The following is a 13,335-nucleotide window of genomic DNA, read 5'->3' as shown; positions in this document are numbered from 1 at the left end:
CATGTAAAGTCCCTGAGGGATTGCACCCGACTTCCACCGCTGCTGTTGCGTTTCGTTTTTTGTCTATCTATCTATCTATCTATTATTCCCCCTCTAGAAGGCAAAAGTAGCTGGGGAAGAGTGGCTGTCACTACAGCGGACCCGGCCCTATTTATTACACGGTCGCCCATTCATTTAAATATAACACTACTATATCCGGACATCAACTTGGAGCCATTTGAAGCATTTATGACACACAGTTAACTATAGGAAGCCCCTAACCCAATTTCTGGATGTAATGTGGCTGCCTGCTGCATTGGTTTCACACAGATATTATAGGGCCCCACAGAAAATCTTAAATGGGGCTCCCAGGAATTTCTTACGAATTTACAGTCCTCATTTTATTTTTTATTTTTTGTGAAGGAATCTTTTATTTTAAATAAAGAGTTACCAGATTTATTTCAGAAACATAGGTGTAACTATGTTTCTAAAATTGAACACCAGACAACTAGCATAACTACATTTCACTACATCCCTGCTTTCCCCCATAGTATATAATAAAACTGGCTGCCTGCAGCCACCACTAGGGGGAGCTCAGTTCATAACAATGTATACAGCTTATACTGAACTCAATGGAATCTCTAAAAAATGCATGTGCACTGAGCTCCCCCTGGTGGTGGCTGTAGGGAAATGCTGTTTTTTTTATCTGGAAGCAAAACAAAAAGTTCAGTGCTGAGCCCCCTCACCAAAGTCCTTCTAGGTACCATGGTGGTACAAAGGAAGTTCATGGTTGCCATTGTCCTGTGTGCACAGGCGCCAGATTCCTGCATGTGAATCAGGGGTTATAATCATTGCACCTCTGTCTTCAGCACTGCTAATGTTAACCTTCACCTGCTCCTATATATATATCTGGCTGTTTCCTTCAATCCTTGCCTGTGCAATTGGTCTTGACAGACCTTACTAGGTCTCTCTAGCTAGCTACAACCTGTGAAAGAGCTATTCTCCATTTGTCTGTCTGGTTCCTGACCTGTGCTTGTTCACTGTATTGATCCTCTGCCACTTGGCCTGACCTTTGGATTGTTTCACAGATTTTTACAAACTCAGCCAGCCCTGACCTCTGCCTGTTTCCTATGTGTATTGCCTGTTCCCTCGATGCCATGCACAGGCGCCTCTGATACCCATGGGTCAGCAGCCAACCACACCAGGACTTTTCCAGGAAGTAGCGGCCTGGGGGTTCCCCTGCAGCAAAGTCCAGATCCCTGTATAGGGGTTAAAAGGTGAATACCACGGGACCACCAGGATAACGTTGTTAGGTCTATGCCAAATTCAAACCAGTTGGTTGTCACAGTGATTCCAAAACCACTGCCCGTAACAAATGGTAATTACTCTACTGTAAGCGTTTAGCTCTTTCTGTAAGTCTCTAAGGAGAGTGCTGCGTTCATCAAGCAGCCACTGTGCATTAGTTAACAGGGATCAAGGTTCTCACAATCTCCTGTGCATATGTCTTAACTTGATTAGATGGGAATATCCCTTTGCCTCTGAGGCTGCATTCTTTATTGTGGTAACTCCCTCAAATAGGATAGTAGCAGATATTCCTGCAGTCCTATGTAAACCCACAAATAACACATCACATTATCACAATGAGATGCGCCGGATCACGTGAGCTCAGATACATCCGGCAAACTTGTGTCTAGGTTTCTCCTTATATCTTCCTCCACAGAATTTATCCTAATGAGCACCTGTCAGCAGGCCCAACCCTGTCTGGTTTAATGGGGATGATCCTGCTGACATGTGCTCTTTAAAGGGTCATTTTATTCCATTTAAAGAATTAAAAAGTCATAACTACTGAGTTGAGCATGAAGTAAGCCGATGTTGTCTCAATTTCTAATCTCCTAACCTAGGTAAGATATCTATTCCAAGCCCCTAAAAATAAGACTCAATGACTGGCTCTCCAAGAAGGTCATGTAGAGTCAAAATGGCAAGGCTCTGCATGAAAGAACTTACAAAATATGCCAATACACACATTTCCGATCCACCCCTGGTCAATCCCTTTTGTTTCTTTCTGAATCCCTTGTACAAACGTAGTAAAATTTGGCTACCTGCAGTCACCACTAGGGGGAGCCTAATGGTTATACATGGTTATACACTGACTAAACAGTAAGCAATAAGCTCCTTGGGCTCCCCCTAGTGGTTTCTGTAGGCAATCAGAATTCTGCTCTTTAAAGCGGTTTTCTGAGACTTTTATACTGATGACCTATCCTCTCGATAGGTCATCACTGTCTGATTGGTGGGGGTCCAACACCTGGGACCCCCATTGATCAAGTGTTTGAGAAGGTTTTGCCTAAGCCATATGACATCATGTTCATCAGTCACATGGCCTAGTCACAGTGATAGGCAAACTGCGGCTCTCCAACTGTTGCAGAACTACAACTCCCAGTATGCAAAGACTGCCTACAGCTTTCAGCCTACAGCAGGGCATGGTGGGAGTTGTAGTTTTGCAACAGCTGGAGAGCCGCAGTTTGCCTATCACTGGCCTAGTCACAGCACATCTCCATTGAAGTCAATAGTGCTGAGTTGCGATACCAAGCACAGCAGCTAAACAATGTACGGCGTGGTGCTTGGCGAGCTGAAAAAAGGCTGCGCCGCTACTGCGAGCACCAGTGTTTTCTCAAACCGCTGATCTGCGGGGGTCTTGGGGGTCCAGAGGACAGGTCATCAGAAAACCCCTTTAAAGCTTCAGTATGTATGCGCAAAACTGAACTCCAACTGTAATTAAGGTAAATGAATTACAGAATTTTAGGTCTACTGTATTTAGAAAAAAACTTCTATCTAAGATGGAGTTTTATGTTAATCATATCTGCCTTGGCTGTAAATTACTATTGTTATATGCATGTGATCTCCTTTTTTCTTTCCCGGCCGCTATCGTTAGATGATTTTCATAACAGAACGATTCATCGGCCGCGCTGCTCCGCTTCACTTTCTGTTTCTCAGCGCAGCTGTCGCAGTTTAATAAGCCTCTCTAGGTAACAATAAGCGGAGAGACAGAAAATGGCTTCCTGCGAGCTGCAATCTCCAGCGAGATCCTCGGACGCAGCGATTACAGACGCCGCAGGACGGAAGGCATTACCTGATGTTCAGAAGTTTTAATGCATTTAGCAAAACTCCTTTCTTGACGTCGTAGTCGATCTTCTGGTCTGTTCCGAAGCTGGGAGCTCGGTTGATCTGGAAAAATCAGCAAAAAAAGATATTTTAAGAACAAGAATTGTGAAAAAGAAAAGAAATTTCCCAGCCCTGAACACTGGCTACAGTTTTTCCTTTACCTTTCTGATATACTCTGTTCACATCCAATGCTGCATTAAAAGGCATCTGTCAGCAGCTTTGCCCCTATGACACTGGCTGACCTGTTACATGTGCGCTTGGCAGCTGAAGACATCTGTGTTGGTCCCATGTTCATATGTGTCTGCATTACTGAGAATAATGATGTTTTAATATATGCAAATGAGCCTCTAGGAGCAACGGGGGCGTTACCATTACACCTAGAGGCTCTGCTCTCTCTGCATCTGTTGTACCCTCTGCACTTTGATTGACAGGGCCAGGTAGTAAAAATATCTTCACACTTGGCCCCTGTCTATCAAAGTGCAGAGGGCACAGCAGTTGCAGAGAGAGCAGAGCCTCTAGGTGTAACAGTAACACCCCATTTGCTCCTAGAGGCTCATTTGAATATAGTAAAAAAAAACTTTTTTCCCGGTAATGCGGGCACATATGAACATGGGACCAACAGCGATGCCTTCAGCTGCCAAGCGCACATGTAACAGGTCAGCCAGTGTCATAGGGGAAAATCTGCTGACAGATGCCCTTTAAAATGTAAAAAAGCATTTATACTGGAGTTAGGCCTCATGCACACAACCGTTGTGTGCACCCGTGGCCGCTGTGCCGTTTTCCGTTTTTTTTCGCGGACCCATTGACTTTCAATGGGTCCGTGGAAAAATCGGAAAATGCACAGTTTTGCAGCCGCATCCGTGATCCGTGTTTCCTGGCCGTGAAAAAAATATGACCTGTCCTATTTTTTTCACGGCCAACGGTTCACGGACCCATTCAAGTCAATGGGTCCGTGAAAGAACACGGATGCACACAAGATTGGCATCCGTGTCCGTGATCCGTGGCCGTAGGTTAGTTTTTATACAGACGGATCCGAAGATCCGTCTGCATAAAAGCTTTTTCAAAGCTGAGTTTTCACTTCGTGAAAACTCAGAACCGACAGTATATTCTAACACAGAAGCGTTCCCATGGTGATGGGGACGCTTCTAGTTAGAATACACTACAAACTGTGTACAAGACTGCCCCCTGCTGCCTGGCAGCACCCGATCTCTTACAGGGGGCTGTGATCAGCACAATTAACCCCTTCAGGTGCGGCACCTGAAGGGGTTAATTGTGCTGATCACGGCCCCCTGTAAGAGATCAGGGCTGCCAGGCAGCAGGGGGCAGACCCTCCCCCCCCTCCCCAGTTTGAATATCATTGGTGGCCAGTGCGGCCCCCCCCCCCCCCTCTATTGTAATAATAGGTTGGTGGCCAGTGCGGCCCCCCCCCTCCCTCTATTGTAATAATTCGTTGGTGGCACAGTGTGCGCCCCCCCCCTCCCTCCCTCTATTGTAATAATTCGTTGGTGGCACAGTGTGCGCCCCCCATCGCCCCCCCCCCTCCCTCTATAGCATTAACAACATTGGTGGCCAGTGTGCGGCCTCCCATCTCCCCCCCCCCCCCATCATTGGTGGCAGCGGAGTTCCGATCCGCGTCCCAGTTTAATCGCTGGGGCTCTGATCGGTAACCATGGCAACCAGGACGCTACTACAGTCCTGGTTGCCATGGTTACTTAGCATCCCATCTCCCCCCCCCCCCCCGATCATTGGTGGCAGCGGGTTACTAGCAATAGTACAATAGTAGAAGATTCATACTTACCGGCTGCTGCGATGTTCGTGTCCGGCCGGAAGCTCCTCCTACTGATAAGTGACAGGTCTGTGCGGCGCATTGCTAAATGATCTGTCACTTACCAGTAGGAGGAGCTCCCGGCCGGACACGAACATCGCAGCTCCCAGGTAAGTATGAATCTTTTACTATTGTACTATTGCTAGTAACCCGCTGCCACCAATGATCGGGGGGTGGGGGGGGGGAGATGGGAGGCCGCACACTGGCCACCAATGTTGTTAATGCTATAGAGGGAGGGGGGGCTGATGGGGGGCGCACACTGTGCCACCAACGAATTATTACAATAGAGGGAGGAAGGGGGGGGGCGGGGGGGGCGCACACTGTGCCACCAACGAATTATTACAATAGAGGGAGAAAGGGGGGGGGCCGCACTGGCCACCAATGATATTCAAACTGGGGGGGGTCTGCCCCCTGCTGCCTGGCAGCCCTGATCTCTTACAGGGGGATATGATAGTACAATTAACCCCTTCAGGTGCGGCACCTGAGGGGTTAATTGTGCTGATCACGGCCCCCTGTAAGAGATCGGATGCTGCTAGGCAGCAGGGGGCAGTCATGTACACAGTTTATAGTATATTCTAACTAGAAGCGTCCCCATCACCATGGGAACGCCTCTGTGTTAGAATATACTGTCGGAAATGAGGTTTCACGATCTAACTCATATCGACAGTATATTCTAACATAGAGGCGTTCCCATGGTGATGGGGACGCTTCAAGTTAAAATATACCATCGGATTGGAGAAAACTCCGATCTGATGGTATAAAAGGGACTCCAGACTTTACATTGAAAGTCAATGGGGACGGATCCGTTTGAAATGGCACCATATTGTGTCAACGTCAAACGGATCCGTCCCCATTGACTTGCATTGTAATTCAGGACGGATCCGTTTGGCTCCACACGGCCAGGCGGACACCAAAACGACTTTTTTTCATGTCCGTGGATCCTCCAAAAATCAAGGAAGACCCACGGACGAAAAAACGGTCACGGATCACGGACCTACGGACCCCGTTTTTGCGGACCGTGAAAAAAAACGTTTGTGTGCATGAGGCCTTAGTCTGTCAATGATTGTCAAAAGATCTGTAATTACCTTTTAGGGTCCACTCACACATCCGTGTGTGTTTTGCGGATCCACGGATCCGCAAAACCCGGACACCGGCAATGTGCGTTCCGCATTTTGTGACCGCACATCGCCGGCACCTAATAGGAAAGGCCTATTCTTGTTCGCAATTGCGGACAAGAATAGGACATGTTCTATTTTTTTCGGGATCGGAATTGCAGACCCGGAAGTGCCCCATAGAAATGAATAGGTCAAAATGGGTCAAAATGCGGAACAGAATTGCGGACGTGTGAATGGACCCTTAATAACAGCTTTCATTAATGTCCCCTGTCCCTTTTCACTGGTCCCTTAAAAGACTGTTGCTATGCCTTGTCTGTCTTCCTTTTAGTATAAACAGAAGGCAGAGGGGCGGCCCCTCCAGACTGCATGCCTGCATTAGGCTTCAGAATGAGGAGGCGTGTCTCAGTAATCCAATCTGATTGGCTGGTAGGAAGCTGCTGGCTACAGCAAGTGTGTATGTGAAATGAGGGAAGGCAGTTTTGGCAAAGGGGCCATCTTGAGAAGATCCTCATATTGTAAAGGTTAAAACAACTGTAACTAAAGGAAAAACTCAAGGAAAACAGTAGAATGTGAAGAAACTAAAGATTGCTTTATGCGTAATGCTGTAGCAGCAGTAACATATGCTAAAATAGTTTTTTTTTTATGAAAACATGACAGTTACACTATAAAGGGTTTGTCTCACTTCAGCTAATTAGATTTTTCTAGTAGTAAAGTTAATACAAAGCAGTTACTAAAGTACTGTGATTGTCCATATTGTCTTCTTTGCTGGCTTGAATTATTTTTCCATCGCATTATAAACTGCTCATTTTCCAAGGGTTACGGCCACCACTGCAGCGCCATGATGAGGCTGCTGCGCATGCACGCCTATGCGCTCTCCCACTGTCCCGGCCACCAGAGAGGCTAGCGCTTTTTCCAATAAGGACCCAATAAAATGAATCGGCGAGTAAAAGAACAACTGTCTGCGTCGTCACTTCCCCCCTGACTTCCATGTTTATAACTCCCCTGTTTTTGAAAAAATAAGAAATTCTTCCATTTCTTTTCCAGAACCCTTCATGAATCCTTCAGCTGATATACATGCCTATATGAGCCTTACATACAGAATGATATAGAATCTAATCTGTGCTTCCGGAGCTTTATAGCGGAGTATAATAAGGGATGCTTTATGTTCATTTGTACCGGCGAGCTTGCCAAAGTAAATATGTGTTTACAGCATGAGCTGTGATTCACGCTAATTTTAAGCGTCCCACTTTGGCCATTCTAAGAGCTGAGAGGAAGGTGCCTCCATAGAGTTGTGGAATACATTAATGCGTTTCAGAGAAACATATAAAAACCAGTCTGGAGTTGTTGTTTTTGTTTTGTATGCGCTGAATGTAGATGTGGCGTCAACGTTCTGTTCCCCCATGATGCAATTAAAGGGGTTGTCTGGTGTAAACCCATGCTCAAATACTAGATGCCCACCCCCTGCCACCTCATCTATTAGCCAGGACAGAAAGTGGCTTCAAAGTGGTTAGTCCATTAATGTAATGCTTAATTTCTCCTGCGGAGGCGCTGCAAGGAAATTGAACACTTGCTGCCACAATTCCGACAGATTACAAATGATTGTAACAGTGATCAGCTTCTAATAAAAAAAAAAAAAAAAGATTGTACAAAATCTTTAAAAATCCATGCCTGCTCTAGACCAGTGACTCTCCAGTAGAACGACAACTCCCGGTATGCAATTCCTTTAAACTAAGCTCATAGTACACAAATATATAATATATTAAATTAAAGGAAGTTTCCTAATTGGTGGGGGATCCAACTCCTGCCACCACCACCAATCAGTTGTTTGACCAGGCCATGGCACTCCAGTGAGTGCTGCGGCCTCCTCCCAGCTTACCAAGCACAGCGCCGTACATTGTATAGTGGAAGTGATTGGTACTGCAGCCCAGGCCCATTCATTTGAATGAGACTGCGCTGTACATAGGCCATGTGATTAATGAACGTGACGTCACTGGCCAAGGAGGAGGCTGAGGGCTCCCTGGAGCAACATGGCCTCCTCGAACATTTGATGGATGGGGATGCCGGGAGTCAGGCCCCCACCAATCAGATATGGGTGACCTATCCTAAGGACAGGTCATCGATATCTTACTCCTGGAAAACCCTCAATGTCAGCATTGTTTCCAGTGCTACCCACTCATCTAACCTTCCTAGAATCCTAACTGACAAGCAAAACTAGACAGGGCTACCATTCAAGCAGGGGCATAGCTATAGGGGAAGCAGGGGAAGCGGCTGCTTTGGGGTCCCTGACCCAGAAGGGGCCCATCCAGGAGGAGGAGGACTAAAAGATTTTGTCAGGGCCCCCTCAACAGTATTACACAATAAAATTATATACAGTGACAGTATAGACAGTGTAGAAAACGGATGGAACAGCTGTTGGCCATGGTCTGAGAGAACGATCTCTACTAGCCACAGGAATGGGGGCGGCATGAAAGGAAGGGGTTGCGACAAACGTACTGGGGAAGGGGGCCCCATTCAAAAATTGCCATTTCTAGCTACGCCACCGCATTCAAGAGTCTAAAAACATTGAAGAACCATCTCAGGTCATCACGGTAAAGCAGAGATGTAAGACTCTTGGCCCTCCAGCTGTTGCAAAACTACAACTTCCATCATGCAATGACAGTCTACAGCGATCATGGCATGCTGGGAGTTGCAGTTTTTAAACAGATGGAGGGCCGCAAGTTTGACATTCTTGCCTTAAAGGAAGATTTTGGGCAAATGTAATACACTGGGGAAGGCAATGGAAAAGTGGAGCAGTTGTCCACAGCATAGCAATAGTCGTATATTCTATCATATGACCAGAAGATGGACAGTTGGCTCAATTAACCTTCAGAACATAATCTCAATTAAAGTAGCTCACCGCATCAATGGCAGACAAGGATGCCCCAAAAAAGTGGATGCTTTTCTCCCCACAAATTCAAAAAGTTCTCCTGAAGGTTAATGCTCTGCTATCGCACAAGGCTACTGAATGCTGCACAGACTTCCGCTCGATCATCTCACTCTTCAAAGACAGTATTCCTCCATACACACTGGAGTCATTTCATGAGTTTGGGGTTGTGAGGGTAATACGTGGTACTAGGACTGAATAGCTGGCACATAGCAAAAGTTCCTCTAAAAAAGCCCGGTCCAACCTGTAATTCTCCAGCTGTTGTAAAGCTACATCGTCAGGGTATGCTAGGAGTTGTAGTTTCACAGCCATTAGTTCAAACTACTGCTATAGGCAACCCTGATGTCGTCCACAGCCGTCGGTGAGCTTCCACGCAGGTAAGGGTCTAGTGGACGATGGGAGTCCGGAACCTGGATTTCCCATATGAGATCGTCTCTCCTCTCCTGCATTCTTCAATAGAGAGATGTTCACTCGCTAATGAAGCCGGCTCACAAGTGCCATTCAATAACCCAATTTCTGTCCTTTTCTTAGGTTTTAATTAACATCACAAAGTGAGCTCGTACAACAGACACGGGTAACAGATTTAACTGTAAAACCAAACAACACCGCCTGAGTGAAAATCTATTTTTAATCATTATGTCAACATGCATAATTAAAAGTACTCATATAAGCTGATACAAATGCACCCAGCATGTGCCGTCTCTAATTATGCCATTTAAATTTGCAAATGATTACAGTATTAGACTGGCAAAACTGGCAGCTAACAAGGGAAGGAACAGATCCAAGAATCTAATGTTCTCCCCATAGCCTTCCTACAGGAAACGAGCCCATTAAGTGTTTGCATTAATGGATTAAAGGAGGAAAATCACCCAAACGAGGCATGGATATTTCAACTTAATGCATGACTTCTATGCATATATATATATATATATATATATATATCCCCGTACCTGGAGGTTGGTCGTAGGAGCCCTTCTACTATACCGGCAAACAATCTCGCACTGAGGTCATCAACTGCAAATTACCACCGGTTATAGTAGACGGATATACACCATAGAACTGGATTCACACTTCTGGAATTAATAGGCACCACAGTCTCTTCCAAAAGCATCATATACAGTACAGCAAAAGTGCTCCAAAATTCCACATCTTTGATAAGAGCACCCATGACCTGGACCAGCAGAGGACCACGTCTCTAGAAGACCATGTTGACTGAAGTTCTTAGTAGTCATCTTAGGCAAGCATCATTAGATGTAGTAGAGTTAACACTCATGATTTATGAGACGTGTTATCTAAACTAAATGCGTTAAGCAAACACCTTCAATTGCTTTTCAATGGCTTTTGTCTCAAGATAACGCGATGAGTTAAGAAATTAGAGTTAAGCGCTTGAGTGCTAACCCTGCTCCATCAAATTTAATCAGTGGGACCATGCAGGTAAGTGGGATTCCTAGGACTGAATGCACTCAAAACCTTCTCCAAATCACTAGTCTCTAATCAGTGCCTGAGGAGCCAAACGTGGCCCCTTCAGTGAGGCATATCCTAACCTGGTGTAACATCTTACTATAATAGTCAAATCTCAATCAGCAACTGTTTGCAAATTCATGTTTTCTTATTTCTATACATTTAATACGCCTCTGCCCCATTTTTTTGTTGAATTTGTCTCTGGACTACTGTATGTGTATGGAGTTTGAACTGCGGTACCCCAGGATGACCACACACCCAGGATGACCTTTCTGCTTCCACCTCCGTCCACTGCTGGAAATCAGCCGATCGTCAAGGGTGACAGGTTTAGGACCCTCACCTATCTGATACTGATGACCTATCCTAATGATAGATCATCAATATCTTAATCCGGGAAAACCTCTAACTTTATTCTATGGGTTGTTACAATATGACAGTGCCCAATATGTATTTTGTATTGTATGTATTTTTATATTTATGTTTTATCGTTTAATTTTAAGCAAAAAATGTAATACATTTTAATAAAAAGGAGGGTTATTTTTTACTTTATTTCTTTGAACTAAACTTTATTTAACATTATTTCACTTTACTTTTTTAAAGGAGTTTCCAAGAACGTAGACATTGATGGTCTATCCTCAGGATAGGTCATCAATATCAGAGGCGGGGAGTCCAACACCTGGAACAACGACCGATTAGCTGTTTCGGGCAGCTGCAGGGGCCAGAAACTATACAGTGGACAGAAGGCTCCATCCACTGTTTAATTTAGGGCGCAGGCGTACTCCAGCTCTTGAATGGGAGTTGAGCTTTAGTGCCCCACCACAGCCATTATACAGTGGAAGGAACCCTGTGCTTTCTGTTCCATCCACAGTATAGCTTCCGGCACGGGTGGCTGCCCAAGACAGATGATTGATGGGGATACCAGGTGTAATACCCCCACTGCTCTGACTGATATCTAAGTACTGTAAAACAGCTTTAAAGGGGTGTTCCAGTTGGGAAAATGTATCCCCTGTTCGAGTACAGCATTCGGCTATCTCCGGAACTCCCACAGAAATTAATGTAGTGGCCACACGCATGTGCGACAGGCTACTCCAGTCATTTCAGGGGAGCTGCAGGGGTTAAGAGGTCCCCGTTCTCATAATCAGTCGGGGTCCCAGAGGTAGGATTTAATAGTAATCGCCTATCCTGTGGAAAGGGGTTAACTTTTACCAATGGGAATACCCCTTTAAGTCCCTCTAGGGTACTTGAAATTGTGAGATCAAATACGCAATGTTGTGGAGCACTTAGTATGCCAAAGCTTTACTGCATGGCCTAATAGGCTTATACCTATGGATGACCACTGTTAGGCCTCAGGGGTGCCATGGCAGTTCACTGCCATGTTTCATGGTGGGCAGACAGTGGGAGCCTTTCTTAGATGACGCTGTCGTTACTGACCACAACATCTAAAAAGGTTGAAAAGCCAGGACCAGAGGATTCTCTAATTCTGGAAGTAACAGCAGGAGACTGTCAATAATGGCTGGGCTCCTGCTATAGATTGCACAGATACAGGAACGAATATGATGACATGTGAGAGAATCCATGACGTACAGTTACATCATCATGTGTTAACGAGCTAATAATAATACTCCTATACACTGCAGACACTCAGTGCCCAAACAATACCACCACACAATGTCTAAATAATATCTCCAGTCCCAGGAAAGAAGATGGAGGCAGCATGTCCGGTAAAAAACCCTTTAATGGGAATCGCCAAGTGAACTGACGTGCAACAGGTTGTGACGTTTCGGCTGATAAAGGCTGTGGATCAGCCGAAACGTCACAACCTGTTGCACGTCAGTTCACTTGGCGATTCCCATTAAAGGGTTTTTTACCGGACATGCTGCATCCATCTTCTTTCCTGGGACTTGTTACGTAGGAGCCCTGATGAATCTTGGACTCCAGGTAGGCTGTTGCATACCGGATGACCTCAAGATCTGGTGAGTGCGATTCCACAATTATTTTTTGTTAAATAATATCTCCATACAGTATCCAAATAATACTTCCATATAATATCAACACACATAATCTAAATAATACCACCATACAATGCCTACATATTGAATGGGTTAATGGTAGAGTCCATGATGGGCTATGACAATGAAGGGAATAATGGTAACACCCATGGTGGTCCTTACACTTTTTCCAGCTACATAAGGGGCAGTAGAGAGAATTTTCTTCCTTCTGCAAATGACTATTTTGGCATTTTTTTCCCCAGGTAGCAGTACCCTAAGGAGCACCTACCACCTGGATCACAGAAAGGAGATCATTACCTTGAAAAATAATGACTAACTTCGAGGTATGTGTATAGACCTAATAGCTAAATTCAGTTGATATCATTGACCAACTATGGTCTATTGTTCAGGGCGTCTGCAGTATACCAGAGGTCGACTGAACTCTCATGGCCACAGCAGACTTCAGTGTGATCAGAGAAGATCTACAGGATCAGTAATGGTCATTGGCCCTTTTTTCCACCGATCTTGTATTTCATCTGGTTGATTCAAGTGAGACAGCTATGAATACGGAACATGGACACAATGGGGTGGATGTACCTCAAGCAGCCAGGGTTTCAGCTTCCTGTCCAGAATAATATCAAAACCAAGCACTTCGAAGCAGATGCTGTTACTGCCAGGCTGTTGGCCGGGTCGGCACATCCGGTAGGCATGGAGAACATGTGGTTCTGCTACTATTAGAGTTTTCACAACTAATTCCTGGAAAGGAAAAAAAAATGGATCAGAGTTTCCATATCTTATGTCAAGAGTGTACGTACCATCCATTAGGCCGGGAAAAAGAGGGGGCCCAAAAGTGTTTAAAGAGTATCTGCCCGAAAATACAATGGC

At 45.3% G+C, this 13,335-nt stretch overlaps 1 protein-coding gene across 5 annotated transcripts in view; it reads right to left on the bottom strand.

Annotated features, from left to right (window-relative positions):
* Positions 1-13,335, bottom strand: part of TTLL7 (tubulin tyrosine ligase like 7) — a 200,738-nt gene that overhangs the window by 114,385 nt on the left and 73,018 nt on the right. For 4 of the 5 annotated variants that reach the window (XM_040407953.1, XM_040407954.1, XM_040407955.1 and 1 more), the window contains exons 9-10: positions 13,048-13,206; positions 3,107-3,201 (exon numbers count right to left, since the gene is read on the bottom strand). In XM_040407953.1, coding sequence (XP_040263887.1) covers positions 3,107-3,201; positions 13,048-13,206 — 254 coding nt within the window. The remainder of the gene's footprint in view (positions 1-3,106; positions 3,202-13,047; positions 13,207-13,335) is intronic. The other variant, XM_040407957.1, reaches the window with a different exon arrangement.

The sequence above is a fragment of the Bufo bufo genome, chromosome 9 (assembly GCF_905171765.1).
Source record: "Bufo bufo chromosome 9, aBufBuf1.1, whole genome shotgun sequence".
NCBI classification, from domain to species: domain Eukaryota; kingdom Metazoa; phylum Chordata; class Amphibia; order Anura; family Bufonidae; genus Bufo; species Bufo bufo.
This window is presented reverse-complemented; position numbering and strand designations above follow the sequence as displayed.